The following is a 20,077-nucleotide window of genomic DNA, read 5'->3' as shown; positions in this document are numbered from 1 at the left end:
ATTTATGTGATTTTATGTGCCGCCCACTTGACTAGAGTGTTGTGCGGCGTGGCTTTAAAATTGATGCGCACTCGCGGACCGCGATTGCCGCTATTAAATTAACTTTACTGCCCTGCGATATGGCCAAGCCTTTTGTCTTTCGTCCTGTGAGTTCCGCTGGCACCTCCGCGAAGACTCGCCTGCGGCGGTGAGAGCATTGAGAAATCACCAAATAATTGCCACGCTTACACTTTGTCGCTTATCTCGGGGCAGCGTTTACAGCTGTAGGGACAACAAACAGCGGAAATCACTTGGGAAAATATACCATACTTGGAAAAACTCAAAACAACAGTCTACTTGAATTTAATGGAAATTATAAGGTTTTCATTTATATTAAATTCACTTTATAATCCACACAATTCCCAGTGAATACTGCACAATTAAAAAGCAGACACAATCTCGCAGTCATACTTTTTATTATTTTTTTATGCTAAGCGCTAACTACTGAACTGCTGTTTTCTCCACGTGTAGAGCAACTACAAAGCATCGCTTATTCCTATGGGAACGGGCCAGGCAACAAATTACAAATTCAACAAGCGCCAAGTGGACAACCCTCATTAATTTTTGGACCCTAGCACACCGTACCCCATCCCTCAGCCGACAAAGTTTTCTATTAAAATTAATAATGTTGCTAGAAACAAGGAGGCGGCAACAACAAAGCGAGGACATCGACAAAGTCGCCCAGTTTCCTGCCATCTCCTGGCAACGGACAATGTCACATCGAATTTATCAGCATCGCCATCAATAGGAATTCCACGGGGGTTCCCCGAAGGTGGCCAAAACGGATGGGTTTTATGAGTGGTGGCCAAATGGCAGCGAAAGGTGTAAGGCGATACTTCTCAATGGCGAAACGTTTCGTATTTTCAGAAGTTTTACATTGTGGTCAATCTTACTGGATGTCAAATAAGCTCAAATCCCCCCTTTATTTGTGGTCCAAGTGAAGCTTTTAATTGGGGTTGTAATTTTCTTAAATTTATTTTGCAGCGCTGTTACAACTCTAAGGTCTTATACTATACTTCAAGAGTCCATTCTTCACACTATTATAATGACGTTTTTAATTAATATTTTTTAACTTAAGAATTAATTATTTTTATTATGCTTATTCATAGTGTTACTCTATTTGGCATTAAAAATTGACCACTAAAGACTGTTAAAATCGATTTAAAAATGCAAGCTAACACTTTATGGGCCAGACAAATATGTAAATACATTCACACCGGTTATAATATGTTAATTACATAGACGTGAAAATTGTAATGGAATAGTAATGAGCGGGTTGCAGACACGAAAACACTATTTTAATATGTTATGAGCACACCGGTTTATATACGAGTATAAATGCCATTGGTATTCTATTTAATCGAAGTGAAAACAAACATACAACAACACAAACAACTCGTAAATGTGTACAATTTTTGACAAAATTGTGATTCCAATTTAAATGTCTAAAAGCACGTCAGTTGCAGGTAACAGCCGTGGCAATGCCTTTGGGCAAACTTCTTGGGAAACCACCAGTTTGACGGGCTTCCCTTAATTGAGTTTTGAGCTCGAAGACCACCTCCCATGCATGCCAGCTATTCCCCAGACTATGATTCATTTTCCTCTCGGCAACACATTACCCATGTCAAAGGCCAAAAGTCGAAAGGCAGCCGCCGTCGTTTGTCTAAGCGGTAAACGGGTAATTGAAACTTACAATCCGCCTCGATTCCGGCTGTTTTTGTCGCCGATGTAAAATAATTAGCATATACCATACCATTCGATGGCATGTATATCAGAAATGTTAGTTATGGTCTGCCTATGCGCTCTACTTGAACCTAATTAATTGAGTTGCCGTGTTATGAATACTTCATGATGGCGCCCAGATCCAAGATGGGGGATTCGCCAAATAACCGCAGGTAACCTAACGAAGCTTGCTCCGTGTATAAATATTTGAGGCAATTTTCAAGTGCGCCGGGAACCGAGAACCGAGACCCGTGGCCTTTGTCTTTGTGCGTGAAGAGTAAATAGCGCATTGGCAAACAAGCCGGGGAAAGCGAAAACGGAAGCCGGGCGAACAAGAAAGCCCAAACTGGTAAAGCAATCAGAGAAATTAGCAAACAAAAAATAAGAACACAAAGCACAAAAAGGTTACCAAGACGGGAGGAAGCGGAAATGGCAAGAAGGAAGAACATAACGCAGTGCAACGAATATAAATAATTCAATGTTTCCACTTCACTTGATGGCTTGCTCTTTGTTTGCACTCTTGGCACTCTTTGTCTGTCGGAAAATAAGCAATTGAATGCTCGGTTAAATGCAAGAAAAATCAATTTTCCAAACAATTTTACGGCTGCCCCCGCCCATTTGATTGTGTATTTTTATGCACTTGTCGCCGGCTGCGGCCAATGCTCTTTTTGCTGCTTCCCCAGCTCCAACGCTTCACTTTCATCTCTCCACTCAGGCTTTGTTTTCCTGAACAAGCCGGCAAAACCTTCCCCAAACCCTTCCGAAAAGGGCAATCGAAAGCATGGCAAAATCAATCGTCGAATCACTTGAGTGCTTCCTCCTCCGCCGCCCGAGGTCCGTTTTTGCACTTCCAATAGGTACTCCTCTAATGCAGGGTATATGGTAATCGGTTGGAACATCAAAATTATGTGATTTTCAGTTTTTCTTTTGCTAACAATGGGGTTCCCCTAAACGTTTAAATATATTCGATTCGAGTGCAAGAAAATACTATAATTTTGAGATAACTTAGATAGCCGCCAAAGAGTACATTCCAAATGCTTTGCATACTTTTTATTTGATGTAAATAAATTATACCACATGGGACAACCATATGATCCAGTATTTAAGCCTTACATGACAAAAGTCTATTCAAAATATATAAGTTTATAATTCTACAATTATTTTTCTCTGTGATTTCCCAATAAACCGACTTTGTCATCATTTAAAGAATCCCATAAATAAATGGTATTTGAAAGTGAATAAGCCCAAGCTGAGATATCCAACTTCATTTTTTTGGTCTATTGTTGCCCTTTCCGCTGCTTCCTCTTGTTTCCTCTTGATTCGTTTTGTTTTGTTTACCCGTCAGTGCGATGCGACCAAAATGGCCGACTAACGATTCCTCCGGGTCCGATAGCTCGACTCCGGCGGATAGAACGAAGGAGATAAGCATATTCTCTTAGCTCCGCTCAGCTCAACTCAGTTTGGTTAGAAGCTGGTTGCGGCACTTTGAAAAAATGTATCACCTTTTAGCCACTTGAGATTTAGTGCACTTTGTATAGTGTTCCAAAGCAACTGAAACTGGTAGATCGGAATCGTTGGTATTCTTGATCAAGATCACTTGCTGAGTCTATCTGGTCATGTCTGTCCGTGTGTATCTCTGTCCGTATCTGTCCGTATGAACGCCTAAATCGACTGATGGTACATTTAGATGGGTTAAGTTGAATCAATAGGTAAATTACTGCACAAAGATGAATATTTTGCAGCGCATTGATATAAAAGTATTTGGTGATTGTTTCTTTGATCCAATATATAGTTTCAAATAATAGTCTTTTTTTTAGGGACCTTTTTGAAGACTTCAAACCTCTGTGACCATCTTGGCATCGAGTTCGTATTTAATTGTCATGATTTTTTTTTTGTGTACGAGCTGGTTCGCTGCCTCCTGATTCCTGGTCTTCAGCTGCGACTTTGGCCTGAGCTTTCGGCGTTTTAGGCGCTTCAATTGTGTCACGCATGCACGCACGTTGCTTCCGTTTTTCCGGTTGCCGGGTTTGCTATTTTTCCTGCTTCCTCTCCTACTTATTTTCCTGCCAACGCTTGGGAAAAACAACAGCGCGGCCGAGAAAAGCCGGGTACCAAACAGGAAAAACAACTAGATAGGAAAGGGGAAGCGGGAAGGCAGCGACAGACTGGAAAATTTGCATGTTTGGACATGTTGAAATCTTCTTGGGAGTTGCTTGCGGTACGGAGTTTCGAGCTCTGAGTGCCGCGCTTCTGTTTTTCTTCTCGCACTCGATTTAGCCTAGCATGAAAATGAAATTTGCATTTGTCAGTGGAGCTGGGAAAAATCCCCGGAGAGTCGCGCTCCGAAAATTCTCGAAAATACTCCAACGCCTGTCGAAGTCGACTTAATTTCCGCTCAATCCTTTCTCCAGGTCCAGGTAAACCCCTAACCACGGGTCATCCCGCTGCTCATACCCAACTTACCAGCGTCCACTACGCCCATGAGTAGGCATTTGTTTTTTTATTTTGCTTGTCGGCACATTCGTCTCAAGTGTACGCATGCATTCGACTAAGTGAAACAGTTTTCCGGAGGACAGGACCGGGCCAAAAGCATTGTTTTCCCACTAAAAAATCCTGAACGGAAAATGGGAAAAACCGAGTAGGAAGCAGATCACATATAGAAACACGTGTTATTGCATTTGAAAGAGATTTGCATGCAGTACACTTGGCCATAAATGGAAGAATATCAACGAATCAAAGAAACATTGTGGATTTTTGCCCATTCAGCTTACATTTCACTTGTCACTAAGAAAAGTTCCGTTCAAGGATGTTGAGGATGTTCAACCACGTTAAAGATTCCAGCACTTAAACAAGAACTGTTCCAAACAATTTATGTTTATAACATTTGTTGTGATGTTTTTGCGCTTATTGTGAGTGGGCTTAAATTGATATAATTCGTTCATGAATAATTCTAGACATACATAAGTGGTCGGGCCAAAAGCCATTGTGTCTATTGCAGATTGCCCAGAAGCAGCTAGGGCTAATAAGCAGCCAGAAGTTTTGCAATTGGTTGATATGCATCTGGGGGCTATTGCCATATCGTAAGCGGAAGATGCTAAACAAATTTAAGGCAGGCAATCGACCGAAGGTCACGTTGTTGTTTCCTGCGGCAGCAGCAGTGCCAGAAGTGGCAGCAACACAGTAGCAGCAGCAGCAAAATCAGCAGCAGCAGCAGCAACAGCAGTTGGCAAGGCACACAGCTGACACCGGATGCCCGGGGAAGCTCGTGCCACAGTTAAAAGTTCAATTTGCGCAATAGCGGTAAAGGCATTTCCACCCAACGCCCGCCGACCACCGCCCACACATCCTTGATCCAATGGGATCCATTGAAGCGTAAGGAAGAGGAGCTGAAACCCGAGAGCACCATCAGCAAAAGGAAATTTTTCGTTAAATTATTACTTTCCGCTTATGCAAAGCATTTGAGCGCACTCACTTTGCTTTAACGCTGGTTTGTGGTTATGTTTTCTGTTGTGCCACAAACAGCGAACTGCGAACAGCTGCGTCCAAGACAATAGTTCCAGTCGAGTAATAGATACATGGGGAAAGAAAATAATGAGAATCTGTGTTTAGTTGTACTATCAAGTTACTCGTAATCAAAGTGTTTAAAAGGACCTTCGAGGGCTCACATTTATTGGACTGACTGTGACTTACCAGATTCTTAGACCCGTGTGTGTTATATTATATGTGGCAGAAGGGCGATACTGCCTATCCGGACTGTGTGCGAATTAGTATGTGCGACAAGCAGAGAAATTGCAATAGCATCTCATGATGCCACTAAATGCAACGGCGACGGCAGCGACAGCAACAAGGAAAAAATTCATTTACTGCACTTGCAAAAAATGTGCATGCACCCCTGTTGGGGTTGTCAGGGAAAAATGGGGATGAGAGAGGTGGAAAGGTGGGCGGGAAAATTAAAATAGAATACGGGGGCACACTGAACACACAACGGCAGCTGTGGCACACTAACTGAAATGAAACGAATCGTAACGTGGCAATTGCCGGCGCCGCCACTGTGTGAATGCATTTTAAAGTAAACGCCTCGCTTTTGTCATTTTAATTTTGCGGATTTTCCCATTTTCATTTCATGCCAGTCTTCTCCTCTTTTGCTTTTCCTCAAGGTTAGGCTGTGTTTTAATTGAAAATGTTCTGGCAACTGCCAAATGACAAGCTGTTACTGATACTGCCACTTACAAAAGCTTTAGCATTGCAGTAAATGCAATAAATCTTTCAATTTAATTCGAATATAATACTGATATGGTGTAATTTTTAATTAACATTAAAGTACTCAACAAAAAGTTAATTGTCAAGGACATGCGTGGTGATGGTGCTCAAACAACGTTTTAAACATCTTTCAAAGGCAACATTTTTGTTGGCGTCAAAAAGATACTTAGCTCGCTTTTGCGAAGAGCCCAGGTCCGAACTGAACTTTAGCCGAGTTCACCAGTTCACTTGGCCCTTCTCACATGTTGGCCATTTATCTTGCTCAAGGTTATAAAATGTCTATAATTAGTCATTTAATATACAGATTTCCGTTCTGCGTCAAGGGGCAAAAACTTTTGCAGGCTTCTGCTTCCTGGAAAAAGGAAAAGCAGGGGAAAAACCCAAGGAGCACCCATCGAGAATCGAGAACAAAGTTTTTCCTCCTGCTCACATGTGGGCGGTGCCTGTGTGCCGGGGTGGAGTAATTTAAGTACAGCGAATGATAAACTACTAAGCATCGGACTAGCCGATGAGTTGGGTGGCCAGGTCCTGGCCGGAGTCCCTAGTCCTGCCTCTTGAGTGCCCGACTGCCTGGCGATCCTAAATAAATGTGCAATTAAGAGCTGCTCGCCTTAGTGTTCGACCGCACAATTTGCTGCCAACTTCTGGCCAGTCCACTAAATACTTATAGAGTATATGCAAACACTGAGGAAAAAGTCGTTAAATTATGTAATAACACGAGGAACCATAAAATATCGCTCATCAAAGGGATAAATAAAATCTATAGCAGCTATAAAACTAGGCAGATCGTAAACTCTCGCCGTATTTAATAGAATCTTAAAAAAAGGTCGCAACATTTTAATTGGAAATTCTCTATGGAATGTAAATATTAAAGCAGACAGATGTTCTAGAATATCTTTATATAGCGCGATAATTTAGATAATTAAACGCTTCTGGTAATCTTATTGCAAATTCGGCACTTTTCCCTCAAAGCTAGTAAACCAAACTGAAATTTATTAAATGAAATTAAACTGGGGCAGTATTATTATATATACATCGAAAAAGATATTTTCTAAGTGTTCCCATTGTGTGTGTCTGTGCGCACGTAAAACTTTTCCAGACTATGTGTGTGTTGGGCACTTTTAACGTAATATGCTGCCGCTTGCCTGCCTGAGCTATGAGCATTTTTATAATAAATCTTGGTGCTTCCGTTTTTGGTTTGCAAACTTCCTGTTGGCAACGTCTTTAGTAGCCGGCGATGGCAGACGGAAGGACAGAGGAGCAGATAGTTGAGGAACCCAGCCCGAACCCAAAACCAACACATCCCGACTGCTCTGTGATTTGCACGCAACATATGGACTGTATGCGCTGTATCTGTATCTTTGGATATACATATGGCTGTGGGTGTGCAGCTCCAGCTGCTTTACTGCAGTTGTCCGACTTAGGATCTCACCGACAGCCAGCCTTAGCCTCGATATTGCGTATACGCCAGGTTGGACTGAGGGAGGCTTTAAGAGAACACGTGTTTGGCCGGTGCCATTTACATAATCTACTGTTAGGACAACCTTTTCGGAGTGACGCACGCAGGTTTTATTGCCTATTGTGTGTACTTGTACCGCGGGCACTTTAACGAGGTCCCAAATAAATTTTAATGTCTTTTAAATGATTTCCTGGGTGGCCTCAGAATGGGCCTGATCTATGGCCCATCACTCCTCGATTCTCGGCCTTTCTGACACCACTTAATGGCCAATATTCTACGTGTTTACGAGCCCGCTTTGCAGGCTCAGTACCCGACTTAGTGTGGTATTCAAGTCCAACCAGGCGGTGAAAGATCCTTCATAAATACCCGGTTTGGGCAGAACATCTGCTTCAGCTGCAGTTGCACATTGAATACACTCGCTAGATGTGAATAAAGACTTTTGGTGGGGGTGAAAAAAAAACTGACAGAAAACAGAAAGTACACGTGGAAAATCAACAAAAGCTAGACGAAACAGAAAAGTCGAGTTTAAATGTTTCTTTGCAACTGCGAGTGAAAAATGCAACCATGCCGTCTGTTCACAGACATATTTGTGCTGTCTGCTTTTTGACGTTTTTTTTTTTTTTTTGCCATTTCTTTGCACTTATTGCTTGATATTTCTGCAGCATCCGGAAAAAATGCATTCCCCGGCCCATTCAACTTGAGATTTCCAGTGGTAACGAAATTTTTCAAAGGGATGCCACCAATTGTGGACTAAAATTCCCATTTTTCCTGCTCTTCAGTCCTCGGAGGTGTCGAACATTCAACGGGCACTTGTCATAGATATAAACTAACCTCGAGAGGGTCGTTATGTCTGAAAAGTCTGAAAAGTTTCAGTCCACAGGAATCGTGATTATTTGCTTTAATTAAGAAGATATAAAAACACATAAGCTCAAAGAAACCTAAGATTTATGATGTCTGAAATCTAAGGAATATAGATTAAAGAAATCTAAAACATGGGATGGCTAGAACTTAGAGTTACACAGACCGCTTTATTTATTTCCTTCAATAATATTTTACAATATTAAAACACTTTTATTAAAAATAAACAGTCTCAAATCAAATAGGGTGAAAAATTTAATATAATTTAAATAATTTATTGGTGTCTAATAATAGATAATTGATAGATAATAGATTATTGGCCACTTCACGACTCTTGAAACAGGCAAAAAGGATAGTAATGGCGCTTATAACATATATATCCTTTATTATACACCTTGAGCACTTCCATTTCTTCTCGCGACGGCAGTGGATGGATCAAAGCGTAAATTATAAAATATTTTAATTCAAAAATCTGGCCCGCCTTTGAAGCTCTTTCCCTGACCAGCTGGGAGGGTCCTGGTTCGGAATATCCTGTTTGTCAACCAGCCAGCCCAGTTTTGCAGACCTTGTCGCCGCGCTGCCCGAGTTATGGCTCGTGGCTGTTTTCGAAAATAAAATTAAAGGCAACAAAAACAGCGAGCGAGCGAAAGAAAAACCGAAAAAATTGTAATGCAAATTTAATTAGGTTTTAAGTGCCTCGGCAAGGCAAGGACATCGCAGGCGAAGCGTTTGTTGTTTCTGCCGTATCTTCTCAAATATTTACTTTGAGCGCGACTGGAACAACAGCCAAAAAGGTTGGCCATTCCAGTCCAAAACCATTCGACAGAGCGACCCCCGAAAGGCAAGGTAATGCAATTTTTCGCGCCGAGTTTTGAAACAGTTTAAAGTTATTACGCCCGGCTACGTGTCCATTGGCGGGAAATTGATTTTTCAAAAGCCGGCTTACAGAGGGCTTGCGGATGAGCCGGGACCTGGGCACCGGGTAAATATTTGTCCACGTTTAGACATAATATTTACCTTAGTTCTTTTGGCTGTCAGTCGAAAGCTAATTAGCGTGACCCGCATCACATACAAATCGAAACGCGGCAGCGACGGAGAAATCCAATTGGTTTATTGTCTGGCGAAAGTTAGTCAATGAAAGTTTCTGGCGTCCCGGCAAATATGCAAATATTTGCTCAACTTTATTAAAATTCATTTTTGTCATTCACGGCGTGGGCGGGCGGAAACTCTTGACAATAATTTTGCCAACTTGCTACTTCAATGTGGGCCCGCAGGCATGCATGGAATTTTTGTGCTAAGCGGCAATAATTGCAAATTCCACTGCAGCACACACGCCCTTCGAGGACCACGCCCCCTCACACACACCAGCACTCGCACATGCACACGGAACAGGACCCCAAGGAGGCGGAAAACTTTTGCCTTGTCTAACTGTCGGCAAATCGCAGAGCTCGGCGAAAATCTTTGCCAAAATGTTCGCCATAGGCATTCTGGCAAAAACTTTTCAAGCTCTGACATAAGTATGCTGCGGCTTTTTATATGGCCACAGTGCATGCGGCTCTGTAAATTGCACACATTGTAATCTATAACACGCCCACAACCGCACGCACACACACAAAGAGGGGGGCGGAGTAATTAAAACTGATTAACAACAGCTGAAATCCCTCCATGAATGGAATAATGCCAATATAATGCCCATTCGCATGGCTTCAATTAGTGCAGCGAATCAGCGAGATTTTTTACCGTATGCAAGACATTCATTTTGTAGGTACAGTGGAACCTCACATGAACGCATATCTGCTTCCGGCATTTTGAACTCTATTTTTAGCAAAAGAGAATGTCACACTCATATATATCAAAAGCGGTCATACTAATACATATTCGAATCATTTTGCTGTAACTGCAGACAAGTTATAAAATGTCAAAAATATTGCGACTTTAAAAGATCAAAGTATTGGAAAATCTGCATTATAGTACTCAAGGAGATATATAAAATAATCTGGTAATTGCAGCGCGCAAAATCCAAAGTTTAAAAATCCTTAGAGCATATAGAAAAAATGTTGTCACTGCTTTTGTCGTTGAATTGTTTTTCTACAAGCCGTATAGTTGAGCTGAAAAAAAATTTTTTTTTTCTGGAATGCATGCTCTTTTTGTGTTACATTTGTTTTTCGCGTCAGTTTTTATGAAGCCACTAAATTATGCGGTGCACACAGTTTGGCCAGGACTGTCAATTGCCGCCATTATCATCGCTGGCGCGATTTCACGCACACAATGCGCTCTTGGCCAGAAAAAGTCAAGCGCAGTGGGTTGATAGACATTCCGTTCAGTAGTCAAGCAGCGGAAACGTTACGTATGCGACCCATGAGCCGACTGCCGGCTGCCTGCCAGCAAACATAACTAACAGTTCAGTGCACACACTTTGCTCCGACTCGGGATTTTCGGGTCTTGGAGCACCGAGCAGCTGCTCCAATTGCGACGTGGTCCCTGCGAAAAAAGGATGGCCAAAGGTGCCAATTGTTTGCTGGTATGCGGGCACGTATGTGTGAATTTATCGGTTGACATGACAATGCAGCTGCAAAATGCTGGCGTCGAACAGCACTTCAATGTGCTGCCAGCCAGTGCCAGAGTGCCGGAGTGCCATAGTTTCCCAGTTCCAGGACCAGGTCCTGGATCACGACCAGTGCCAGTGCCTGCGCCATTGCCATTGCCGGCGGCCAACTACTTCTGCGGGCTGCCAACTACCTTGTCTGTCCTCCTATTCCCATCCCTTTCCGAACATCCTCACTATCCTGACTCCTTGCTCTTCGATCCCTTGTGTACGAGACCACCATTAGGTGGGATGGCAGATCTGGGCGAGCTCGCTTGTACTTTATGCCTCGACTAGTTCTGGAGTCCGAAGAGTCGTTTTTCCAGCCACAGGCGGAAAGGGTGGATTAAAGAATCATACATAGTTTTTCAACTACACTACATTTTAAAAACAGCTCACTATCAGTGGTAACTGTCTAGTTTTTAAGTTCACACACATCACACATTTCAATGGTTTCAATTCATTGAGTAATAGAAGTTGTCTCACTAGACACGCAACGGATGTTCATATCGTTTTCCAAATAACTGGAAATATCATTTCGTCAATGGTCATTCATCGAACCATCAATCGACCCTCGCCCAGGCTTTCGTCCTGGCCAAGGCAACTTTGTTGGCAGCGAGGGCGCACACCTCTAATGCGACCTCAACGTAAAATAATTGCTGACCAAAGTGCACTCAAATGCAGACACATGGCCACACGTGATGACCAATGCACTTCGGGTCAAATGTACACAGTGCGAACGAGTGGAACGACGAAGACTTTTGTGGAAAAACGAAAATGTTGGGCGTGAGACAGTTCGGGGCGGGCGTGGCGGTGCTGTTGCCCAACTCGTTATTCTTACTTTTACGGTCAGGTCGGTTTGAAGAAAAGCCAGCTCTGTAATTGATGTAATCCCTGGCATCCCAGGCATCAAACTTCACAAGGCTGCGAACTGGAGGTCCTTGTTTGTGCGGTCAGGATCTGGACTGCTGCCAGTTGATTCACATGCCTCGGCACTTTGGCACTTTGGCACCTTGGTGGCCTGGCCCCTGCCCTTTGACCAGGTTCTTGGAGATTCCTGCGCTTAAAGCGCTCAGTTCCTTTGACTTTAAGCACCCAGGCCGCACATACATTCAAATATCGATAGTGGAGGGCCATACCATGAGTGGGAAATCAATAACCAAACGCCCACTCTTCTGTGACAAGGCCGAAGGTCAACAATAATGTACAAGTAGACTGGCAGCGGCGTGTCTGCCTGTCAGTTTGTTATTTCTTTCGTTGTTTTACGGGGCCAACAAAGAAGCAAAAGTATTTGCCATTGTGCCACTTTTGTGACTGCTATCATGACTGTCACGATTGCTCTTGGCCCTGGCATTTTATTTATCATGTCTGAATTGAATTTCTGTTTATTGACTCGGCCCGTCAATTGACATGCTAATTGCCCGCTCCCCCCATTCTCCTTCTAAAGGATCAGAGCGAATGAAGCGCTCTAATTGCAGGTTATGCAAAATTTAAGCGCAGAAAAATTACTTTGCTAATTACGGGAGGGGAGAAGTGCGAGGTGTGCCGTAAGCTGTAAACCGAAAATGTGCTAACGTTTTCCCGAGGCTGTTGCAAGTCTTGTTCTTCGAGCTTCACTAAGCTGCATCAAAAATGCAGTCCTTTGCTAAGAATTTTAAGATGGTGCACTGGAAAAGATAACTGGGAATCTGAAAAAGCACTTGCGTTTTTGAATATATATTTATGTTCTCTTTAATTCATAATTGTTGTTGTTAACTAAATACGTTATTGAAAAATTATGAAGGGATAATAAAGTAAGTATATAATAAAGTTATTCAAAAACGGAGCTTCAGACATTTTTTCTTAGTGCTAAAGAAACTCCCCAACTCTTCTACTACCATTGCTTACGAATCTGAAAGGCAAAAATTAAACAAAGGACGTTGTTTGTTTTTCAACTAAATTAGTGCAAATAGTGCAAACACACAGAAACAGCTGCACACGTACACACACATACAAACAAACACATTGGCATACGCGCCACAAACAAAACGAGGGCGTGGCACCTGAGAACGTGAGAACCCGAGGCTGAGAATGAGAACTGAGTGGAAAAACTGAGGATGAGGCTGCAGCAATGCGACTTTACCTTGTGCCACTTAGGAACTACGGCAGCGGCAACAACAATGCCACTGGGCTGTTGTTTTTAGTGGCATTCACTTCTCGCACACACACGCACAACCTCATGTGAGACACGCAGGCACACACACACAGACACACCGATGTGCGTTGGCATTGCAATGCATACAATGCATTGTCTGCCGTTTTGTTGGCTTGCGATTTGGGCACTCGAAAGCATGCTACGCTGGCCATTAACTTTCATCTCAATTACACACACACGCGCAGAAAGACTTACAGACTTGTAAAATAGAAAATGCAGGATCTATGAAGGCAGCTTAACAGTATTTTTCATAATACTTTTAGTTGTATGAACAGCTCGTTAGCTTAAAAAAATAAAAAAAAACTTGACGGTATCAATTTAATTCCTTGTTTGTTTGAGTTAAATAAGCTCTAATTTGTTTCCGTGCACGCCTTGAAAGACGCTAACACACTCTTCGTATGTGCATACGTATTTATTTAAAGAATTTTCCTACACCCAAGACAACAATAACAATGCAACGGCAACAGCAACGACTGACGCAATGGCACGTTTATGCCACACGTGACCTGCTTTGGCTCCAACTCGCTCCAGCTACAGCTTTCGGCCAGGGTCGACATCAGTGGCTGCCTTTACAGTCGCATGGTATTTTTACAAGTGTCTACAGTTAAGTGCTCACACGCACACACCCGCACACATGTAAGCGCACTCACACAAGCGGCCATCCAGGACCTGCAGAAATTACCATGCTCAGGACTCGTTGTCGCTGGCATCCCTGCGGTTGTAGCGTGAAACGAGAAGAAAAACTTTGGCGCTCTCTTAAACAACAACACCAAGCACACACACACTCGCACACACATAAACAGCCCGCCAGCGCAAATAAGAAGAGAAAGATGAATAAGCCAAAGCGCAGCAAAAGCGTTGCCGCGAAAGTGGAACGTGGAAAAAGGCAAGCAGCCCAAGTCAAGTAAAGCTAAGAAGCTGCCGTGGTCTTACACTGAGAGTAAAGCGGCTTAACTATAATTCAAAATAACTAAAATAACCACACACATGCGTAAAGGAGCAAATGTACCAACATACATCATCAGAGTTAAATATTAGCGTGCTTTAAATCCAAATCTTAAAGATTTTCTAATTTTCTACTTTAGCAGTATATGGATGATTTAATCCTGCTTGGCATTCTATTTTTTAAGTGCACCGAAGATGCTGCCGTAGCCGAGGATTTCATTATGCGCATTTTCTACAACTTTTTGGAGCAAGGCGCGTTAGCATTGCATACTTTTAGGCGCTGATGCCACTGCCTCCTTGCGCTCCTTGAGCTCCTTGTGCTCCTTGTGCTCAGTGTGCTCCTCTCGCCACGCTGTGTTTTGTGTCGAGCTTTTGCGCAGACACTGAAATGCAATTTGCATAAGTTTCACAGCTTCTTTCGTTTATATAGGGAGAGCGGGGCGGGTTGGCAACGGCGACTTTTCTATATAAATATAAATACTATGTGCATAACCCAAGTGCGCCGAACGACGTGCCGCAGTCAGAATGTGCCATCTATCCGCATCCACTCTCTGCATCTGTATCGCAGTGTTTGCCTTGGTGCGTGCTAAGTATGTGTTGCCTAGCTGTTGGCAATTTTCATAACAAAAAAGTGCTTGAAATCATGAAAAAGGGACGACAGGAATATGCGGCGTGCAGCAAAATAAAATTTGTGTTTGTCTTCCACTCCTAGCCAGCATAAAAAGTGAAATGACACTGGGTGGCGCAGGAAAGACGTTACCGAACCATATAGGATCCAGCGGAAATCACCAGGAAATTCCCATTCCCTTGTTTAGATGTTTGCTTTGGTGTTTCCCCTCTGCTCGTGAGCAAAATGTCGTTAAAGTAGGTAAAGGTTCAAGCTGGAATGTCACTCGATATTATAGATTCGAATGCCAATAGTCTTAAATCATTTACGTATTGGAGAGAACTGATGATAGTAAATGATAAGTTCCTAATACCCAATAAGTATCAATGCAGTATATGCCAGAATTCAACATTTAATTTGCCCGACTTATTACACAATATATTGCAACATTTGCAAACATTTCATATTTCCACTCACTGCTAGAAGCCAGTTTGCCTAGCAGTTCATGCACTTCATCTTGGCTCATAAATATATAACTATAAAATCTTATAAGTTAGGCTATTGGTTTGTGCATGAAAATAACTTATACAAAGTGCACTTAAACTATTAATTATTTATCCTTTTCAATTGCAATGATCGATAATTAGCTAACCACAGTGACAAAAATATGTTTTCGAGTGTCCAGCGCTAAATCAAATTAATTGAATTGGACAAGCGAAGCCAAACAAGAGACAGCAGATGCCCAATCTCGAAGAACATGAAGGGGTTATGTTGTTCACAGTCTCTGAAATCAATTTGCTAAAAATAGTTTCGCATTCGATTTGCACTAATAATCCCAAATTGACCTATTTTACCGCCTGCACGAACTCAGGCACATATTTACCCGGCGGCACACACACGCGACTGGATGGAGTGGCATTTGTCTATCCGAACCAAACTGAGCTGAACTGAACTGTTGCCGCTTGTGGCAGCCCAATCTGGTGACCTCAGAAGCAGCTTGCCACCTAAGCCGCAGCACGCGCCACTTTGTCCAAAGCCCAGGCAGTTGGTTTTGGCTGCCTGATTCGTGGTCTGCGGATGGGACGAGATTGGAGCCCCAGCCATCCCATCCCATCCCATTCGCGAGATTCCCCAGTGGGATCCAAAGGCAAATCACTCATTGCACACTTACGCTTGCGCGCCGCTGACGCTGACGAGCGACGGTGCTGAGAAGGATCAGAAGGAGCAATAGGAGCAGGCGGAGGAGCACGCGAAGCAGAAGGACTCGCTGATGCGATGAAGGTGGCGGCGACGGAGGCGCATATCACAAATTATGTCAATTTGCTGCAACAGCCCACCCGCCTTTGGGACTCTGAGGCAGTGACAGAACAGGACCAGGACACTGGAAAAAAATGAGTTTTTAATTAGTTTGTATTAAATGAAAAGTGAAGAGTTAAGTCAGAAATTAATAAAAATAAGGAAAAAGTTGTCCAGCTCAAAAAAAATATTCCATCTAAGAAAAGTCATTCAAATTTGGCTTTTGGATTTTGATGTACTTTCGCTAACTTGAGTACGTGCCCTAATTGATTTAGCTTTCGCTCAGTGTACGGACCTCATCCGCCTGATATAGAGGGCCTAACTGTGTCTGCTTGTCGAGCATTTGACATCTTACATGGGAATTACAAACGCACGAAAATTGCTACCATGTTCGGCGACAGCCCACTCACCAATACAGCTGTAGCTGCCCACCAGCACTCATTCTCGTACAAGACGTACACGATGTATCTGTATGCGTCCGTATGCGAGTCTGTCTGCTTGTCCGTTTGTCATTCGGTTTTCCTGCGTGGGCGAGTGTTTTTCGATGGGTGGCACTGGGTGGCGCTGGGTCGGCGTTTTCATGTGCAAATTTCTGTAGTGTGCCATAAATTATCCGACTGGGAATTGCTTTTCTATAAAACGTGCGCATATTAAATAAATGTCAACAATTTTTAGCATCGTCTGCAAGCGGAGCACTTGCTCCTGCCTGCGCTCCTCCGGCGCCTTCCGTCATTTTTATTCCTTTCACTCGTTTGGTGGCTGGCGAAATTAAATTACGCGTAACACGATTGTGGGGCTCCCTTTTGGGTATTAATGAGCACCGGGCTGTAAAATAGGTCCATGATGGATGTGTTCGAGCTTCTGGGTTTTGACAGCTGGACAGGTGAGCAATTGGATTTTCAATTTTGCGCAAAGAAATCGATGCGATGAGTGTGTCGAGCGTGAATCGCTGGCAAATATCTCTGTCTGCCTGATTTGCGTGGGGAATTCAAAGGATATTAAGATTTCTTAAACATTTAATTCAGCGCTCACACGAGCATATTTGGAGGGATACCAGCCGTGCTCTATTCTGGGTATATATTTGACTACTGTCAACTTAGTTTACTGTACGTCACAGCCCAATCCTTTCCTAATCAATTTATGGAACTTCTTGGCTACTCTTTGATGGCTATTAATGTTTTATTCAGGCCTCTGATTAATGGCCATGCATTTACAGTACATGTTTCTCGTATTAATTTACGACTTGTGGGTTCGGAACTAACTAAACATTCGAGACCCGCCCACTTGCACACACCACCCTGCGCGATCCTTCTCACGCCAAAGGACAATTAGGGGCTTTAACTTGAAATCAGCTTGGCTGGCTGGCTGGCTTTAATCCGTGTCATTTTGCCGGATTGATTGTGGGGAGTGGGAGTGGGGAAATCGGCGGACCAGATTGGATTGGGAACGCAAGCGACGACTGTGCCCTTAGCATTTATCTATTTTCAGCGACATCAATTGGCAGTTTAAATGCAAAAGATGAGGCCGCTTGAAATCGGAAGAAATCGCAGACCGGCCATCGTCATCACCATTGTCGACGTCATCGTCATCGTTGTCGTTGGCTCCAATTTGGCATTAATATTCCCACTCACGTACTTGGTTGTGATTATGCGAGTACAACGATGAACGTCAGCGGCTATTGCGGTCGAAAGGAGCTGCGTGGTTGAAAGGATCTGGGGGCGGTTACTGATGGGATGGCAGGGTATTAGGGTGGCTCGATGGTCGGCGGGTGGGTGGTTGGGTTGCTGCCTTGAGGTTGTCGTGCGGTTGCCGCCTTTCGTGCTCCGCATTTGTGGGACGGCAGTCTCGACGTGACACTTAAAAGGCAGCGTTTTGTTGACATTTACTAGGAAATCGACGAAGGAGTCGAGTCGCAGTAATTGTGGCAACACCCCAGAAAGTCAGCTCGGGCCCACAGCAAAAAGAACATTTTCATATTGTGTTAATGACTTTGGCAATAGTTTTGTCATGACATTTCAAAAGAGCCGCCCCACCTGTCGTTTCATTCAATTGCATTGGGTGGAAACGGTAATGATACACCCAGGGCAAATGAGTCAAGGATTAACAATATAACATTTCGTCTGCCAAACTTGTCATTCGGGCTAAAATCAAGAAAAATAGACACTAAAATTTAACCCTATGATAGAGTTTTAAATTAACACTCAATTCAAACAATTCAGTTAATACTTTTTACATTGAGAATTTCCGAAACATTTATCCTAAATAAATACGTGTACATATATAAAAAATAAATTTTTGGAATACTGTAAATATAAGAAATTCGTAAATATCATGAGTTCATGCATTTTCAAAAGGACACTTGCAATATATACCCGTATGATATTCTCTTCTATAATACAAATAATTAAAGTATCTTCTATTTGATGGCTTTCGTACGTGCCTTTCTAAACCACATATAATTATTTTACCGCAGTGCACTCATAATTGTGTTTCCCCTTCCCTTTTAGTTTCCACGGTGGCCGTGGAGGCCGTTCTGGGACGAACCGCATCCTTGCCGTGCGACATCGAGCCGGAGGCGAAGGACGACCGGGTGTACATGGTGCTCTGGTTCCGTGAGAGCGCCGGAAAGCCACTTTACAGGTAAGCAGGAGTCCCCCATCCAAGGCAGTCGAATTTGAATTCAGGTTAGCAGCCACTTGCTAATTTTATAGTCTCTTTGAGATTCCCAGTATGTGGACGGGGATGTGGATGTTGATATCTGTCTATGCGGTTGACAGAAGTTCCGCCCTTTTCGGGGCTGGCCAACTGGGGTCCGTATGCCAGCTACCTATGATTTATAAGGCCCTCCAATGGGAACTCCCTCCACTTGAGCGACCCGACAGCTTCATGAGAAATGGCAGCAGTTCATAATTTTCAAATAATTTATTATTTTAATAACATCATCAATATTAACTCAACTGGAGTCGGTTTGGGTGGAACTACACTGAACGCTAAGCATTTTGGCATACCAAGTAACTAAATCGAAAATTCGAAAATTTTTATAATAATTGGAGTCAATCGGGGATGATCGGAGCCGCAAGCGATTCTAATAACATATTCTTTATGCCAAACTTAATATTTTTGAAGGTATTAATTTGAAGAGAGAAGAGATTTTCTTCGAGTGCGCTGCCGCACGAGCCTAGTCCGGGAACTTGGGGCCAGGACATAGCTTCAGGAATGGGTTAAAGCAAAACAAAGCAACGGCATACAAGGCAGGCCAAACGGGAAGACATGGGCTCATATATTAGCCGCAGGACCCGAGGCAAAGGACATCCGAGGTGAAAAGCGGGCCAGCAAAATAATGGCATCCAAAGTGAAAACTGTTTTGGCGGCAACTTTGATTGTGGGTGAGGGCGGGAGGACCCATCCTCATCGCCAACCCATCCTGGTCTCCATCAACACCCAAGTCCCGCGGCGATGTCCTCGAACTCCCGCTGCTGTTATTTATAGAGCTCGCTGGCGAACGTGTGCTTAGGTTTAATATGTTGCACATTATAAGCAGACATCGATATCCTTTAGCCTTGTCAATTTTGCTTACATGTGCTTCCTTTTCAATATGTTGCCAGCGGGTGGAAGGGGCTTTTCGGGCATAGGGACATAGACAACGACGTCGACATGGATATGGATACACGGATGTGGATGTGGATGTGGATGCGAATGCGAATGCGGATGCGAATACAAACGCACGCGTATCTCAAGGGCGAGCGCGAACTGTTCACGAATCGTGTTGCCCAGCTCTCTGATCCTTGTTGATGTTTCTGTTTTTGTTGTTGTTCCTGCCGCTTCGTGCACTCAATTGGAAGCAATAAATTTCAGACCAGACAAAGAGAAAAATATGAGCGGAGGAGGTATGTAAGTGCTTGGACCAAGGAAAACAAACAGCAAAACACAACAACGGAAAACTAGAAAAATGTGGAAAACAATAATGTCGCAAAATTTCCGACTTTATAACCAAGAATATCCGAAAGTGATTCGAATTCGATTTCCCTTGCAGGACATGCCGCTGCACACAGAGAGAAAACACACACCCACACCGAAAGGAAAACAAGAAATACGAATGAAATTTAAGGAAAT

At 43.2% G+C, this 20,077-nt stretch overlaps 1 protein-coding gene and 1 long non-coding RNA gene across 2 annotated transcripts in view; one reads left to right on the top strand and one right to left on the bottom strand.

Annotated features, from left to right (window-relative positions):
- The window catches only part of side-III (sidestep III), a 96,691-nt gene that overhangs the window by 37,236 nt on the left and 39,378 nt on the right, over positions 1–20,077 (top strand). The window contains exon 3 of the mRNA NM_001043216.2: positions 18,472–18,604. Coding sequence (NP_001036681.1) covers positions 18,472–18,604 — 133 coding nt within the window. The remainder of the gene's footprint in view (positions 1–18,471; positions 18,605–20,077) is intronic.
- On the bottom strand, positions 6,985–8,004 carry lncRNA:CR45762 (long non-coding RNA:CR45762). Its single transcript, NR_133333.1, has one exon. It is a non-coding gene; the product is annotated as a long non-coding RNA:CR45762 (long non-coding RNA).

This window comes from Drosophila melanogaster, chromosome 3R (genome assembly GCF_000001215.4).
Source record: "Drosophila melanogaster chromosome 3R".
Taxonomy (NCBI): Eukaryota; Metazoa; Arthropoda; class Insecta; order Diptera; family Drosophilidae; genus Drosophila; species Drosophila melanogaster.
Note: the sequence above shows the minus strand (reverse complement) of the source record. Positions and strands in the feature narration are given on the sequence as shown.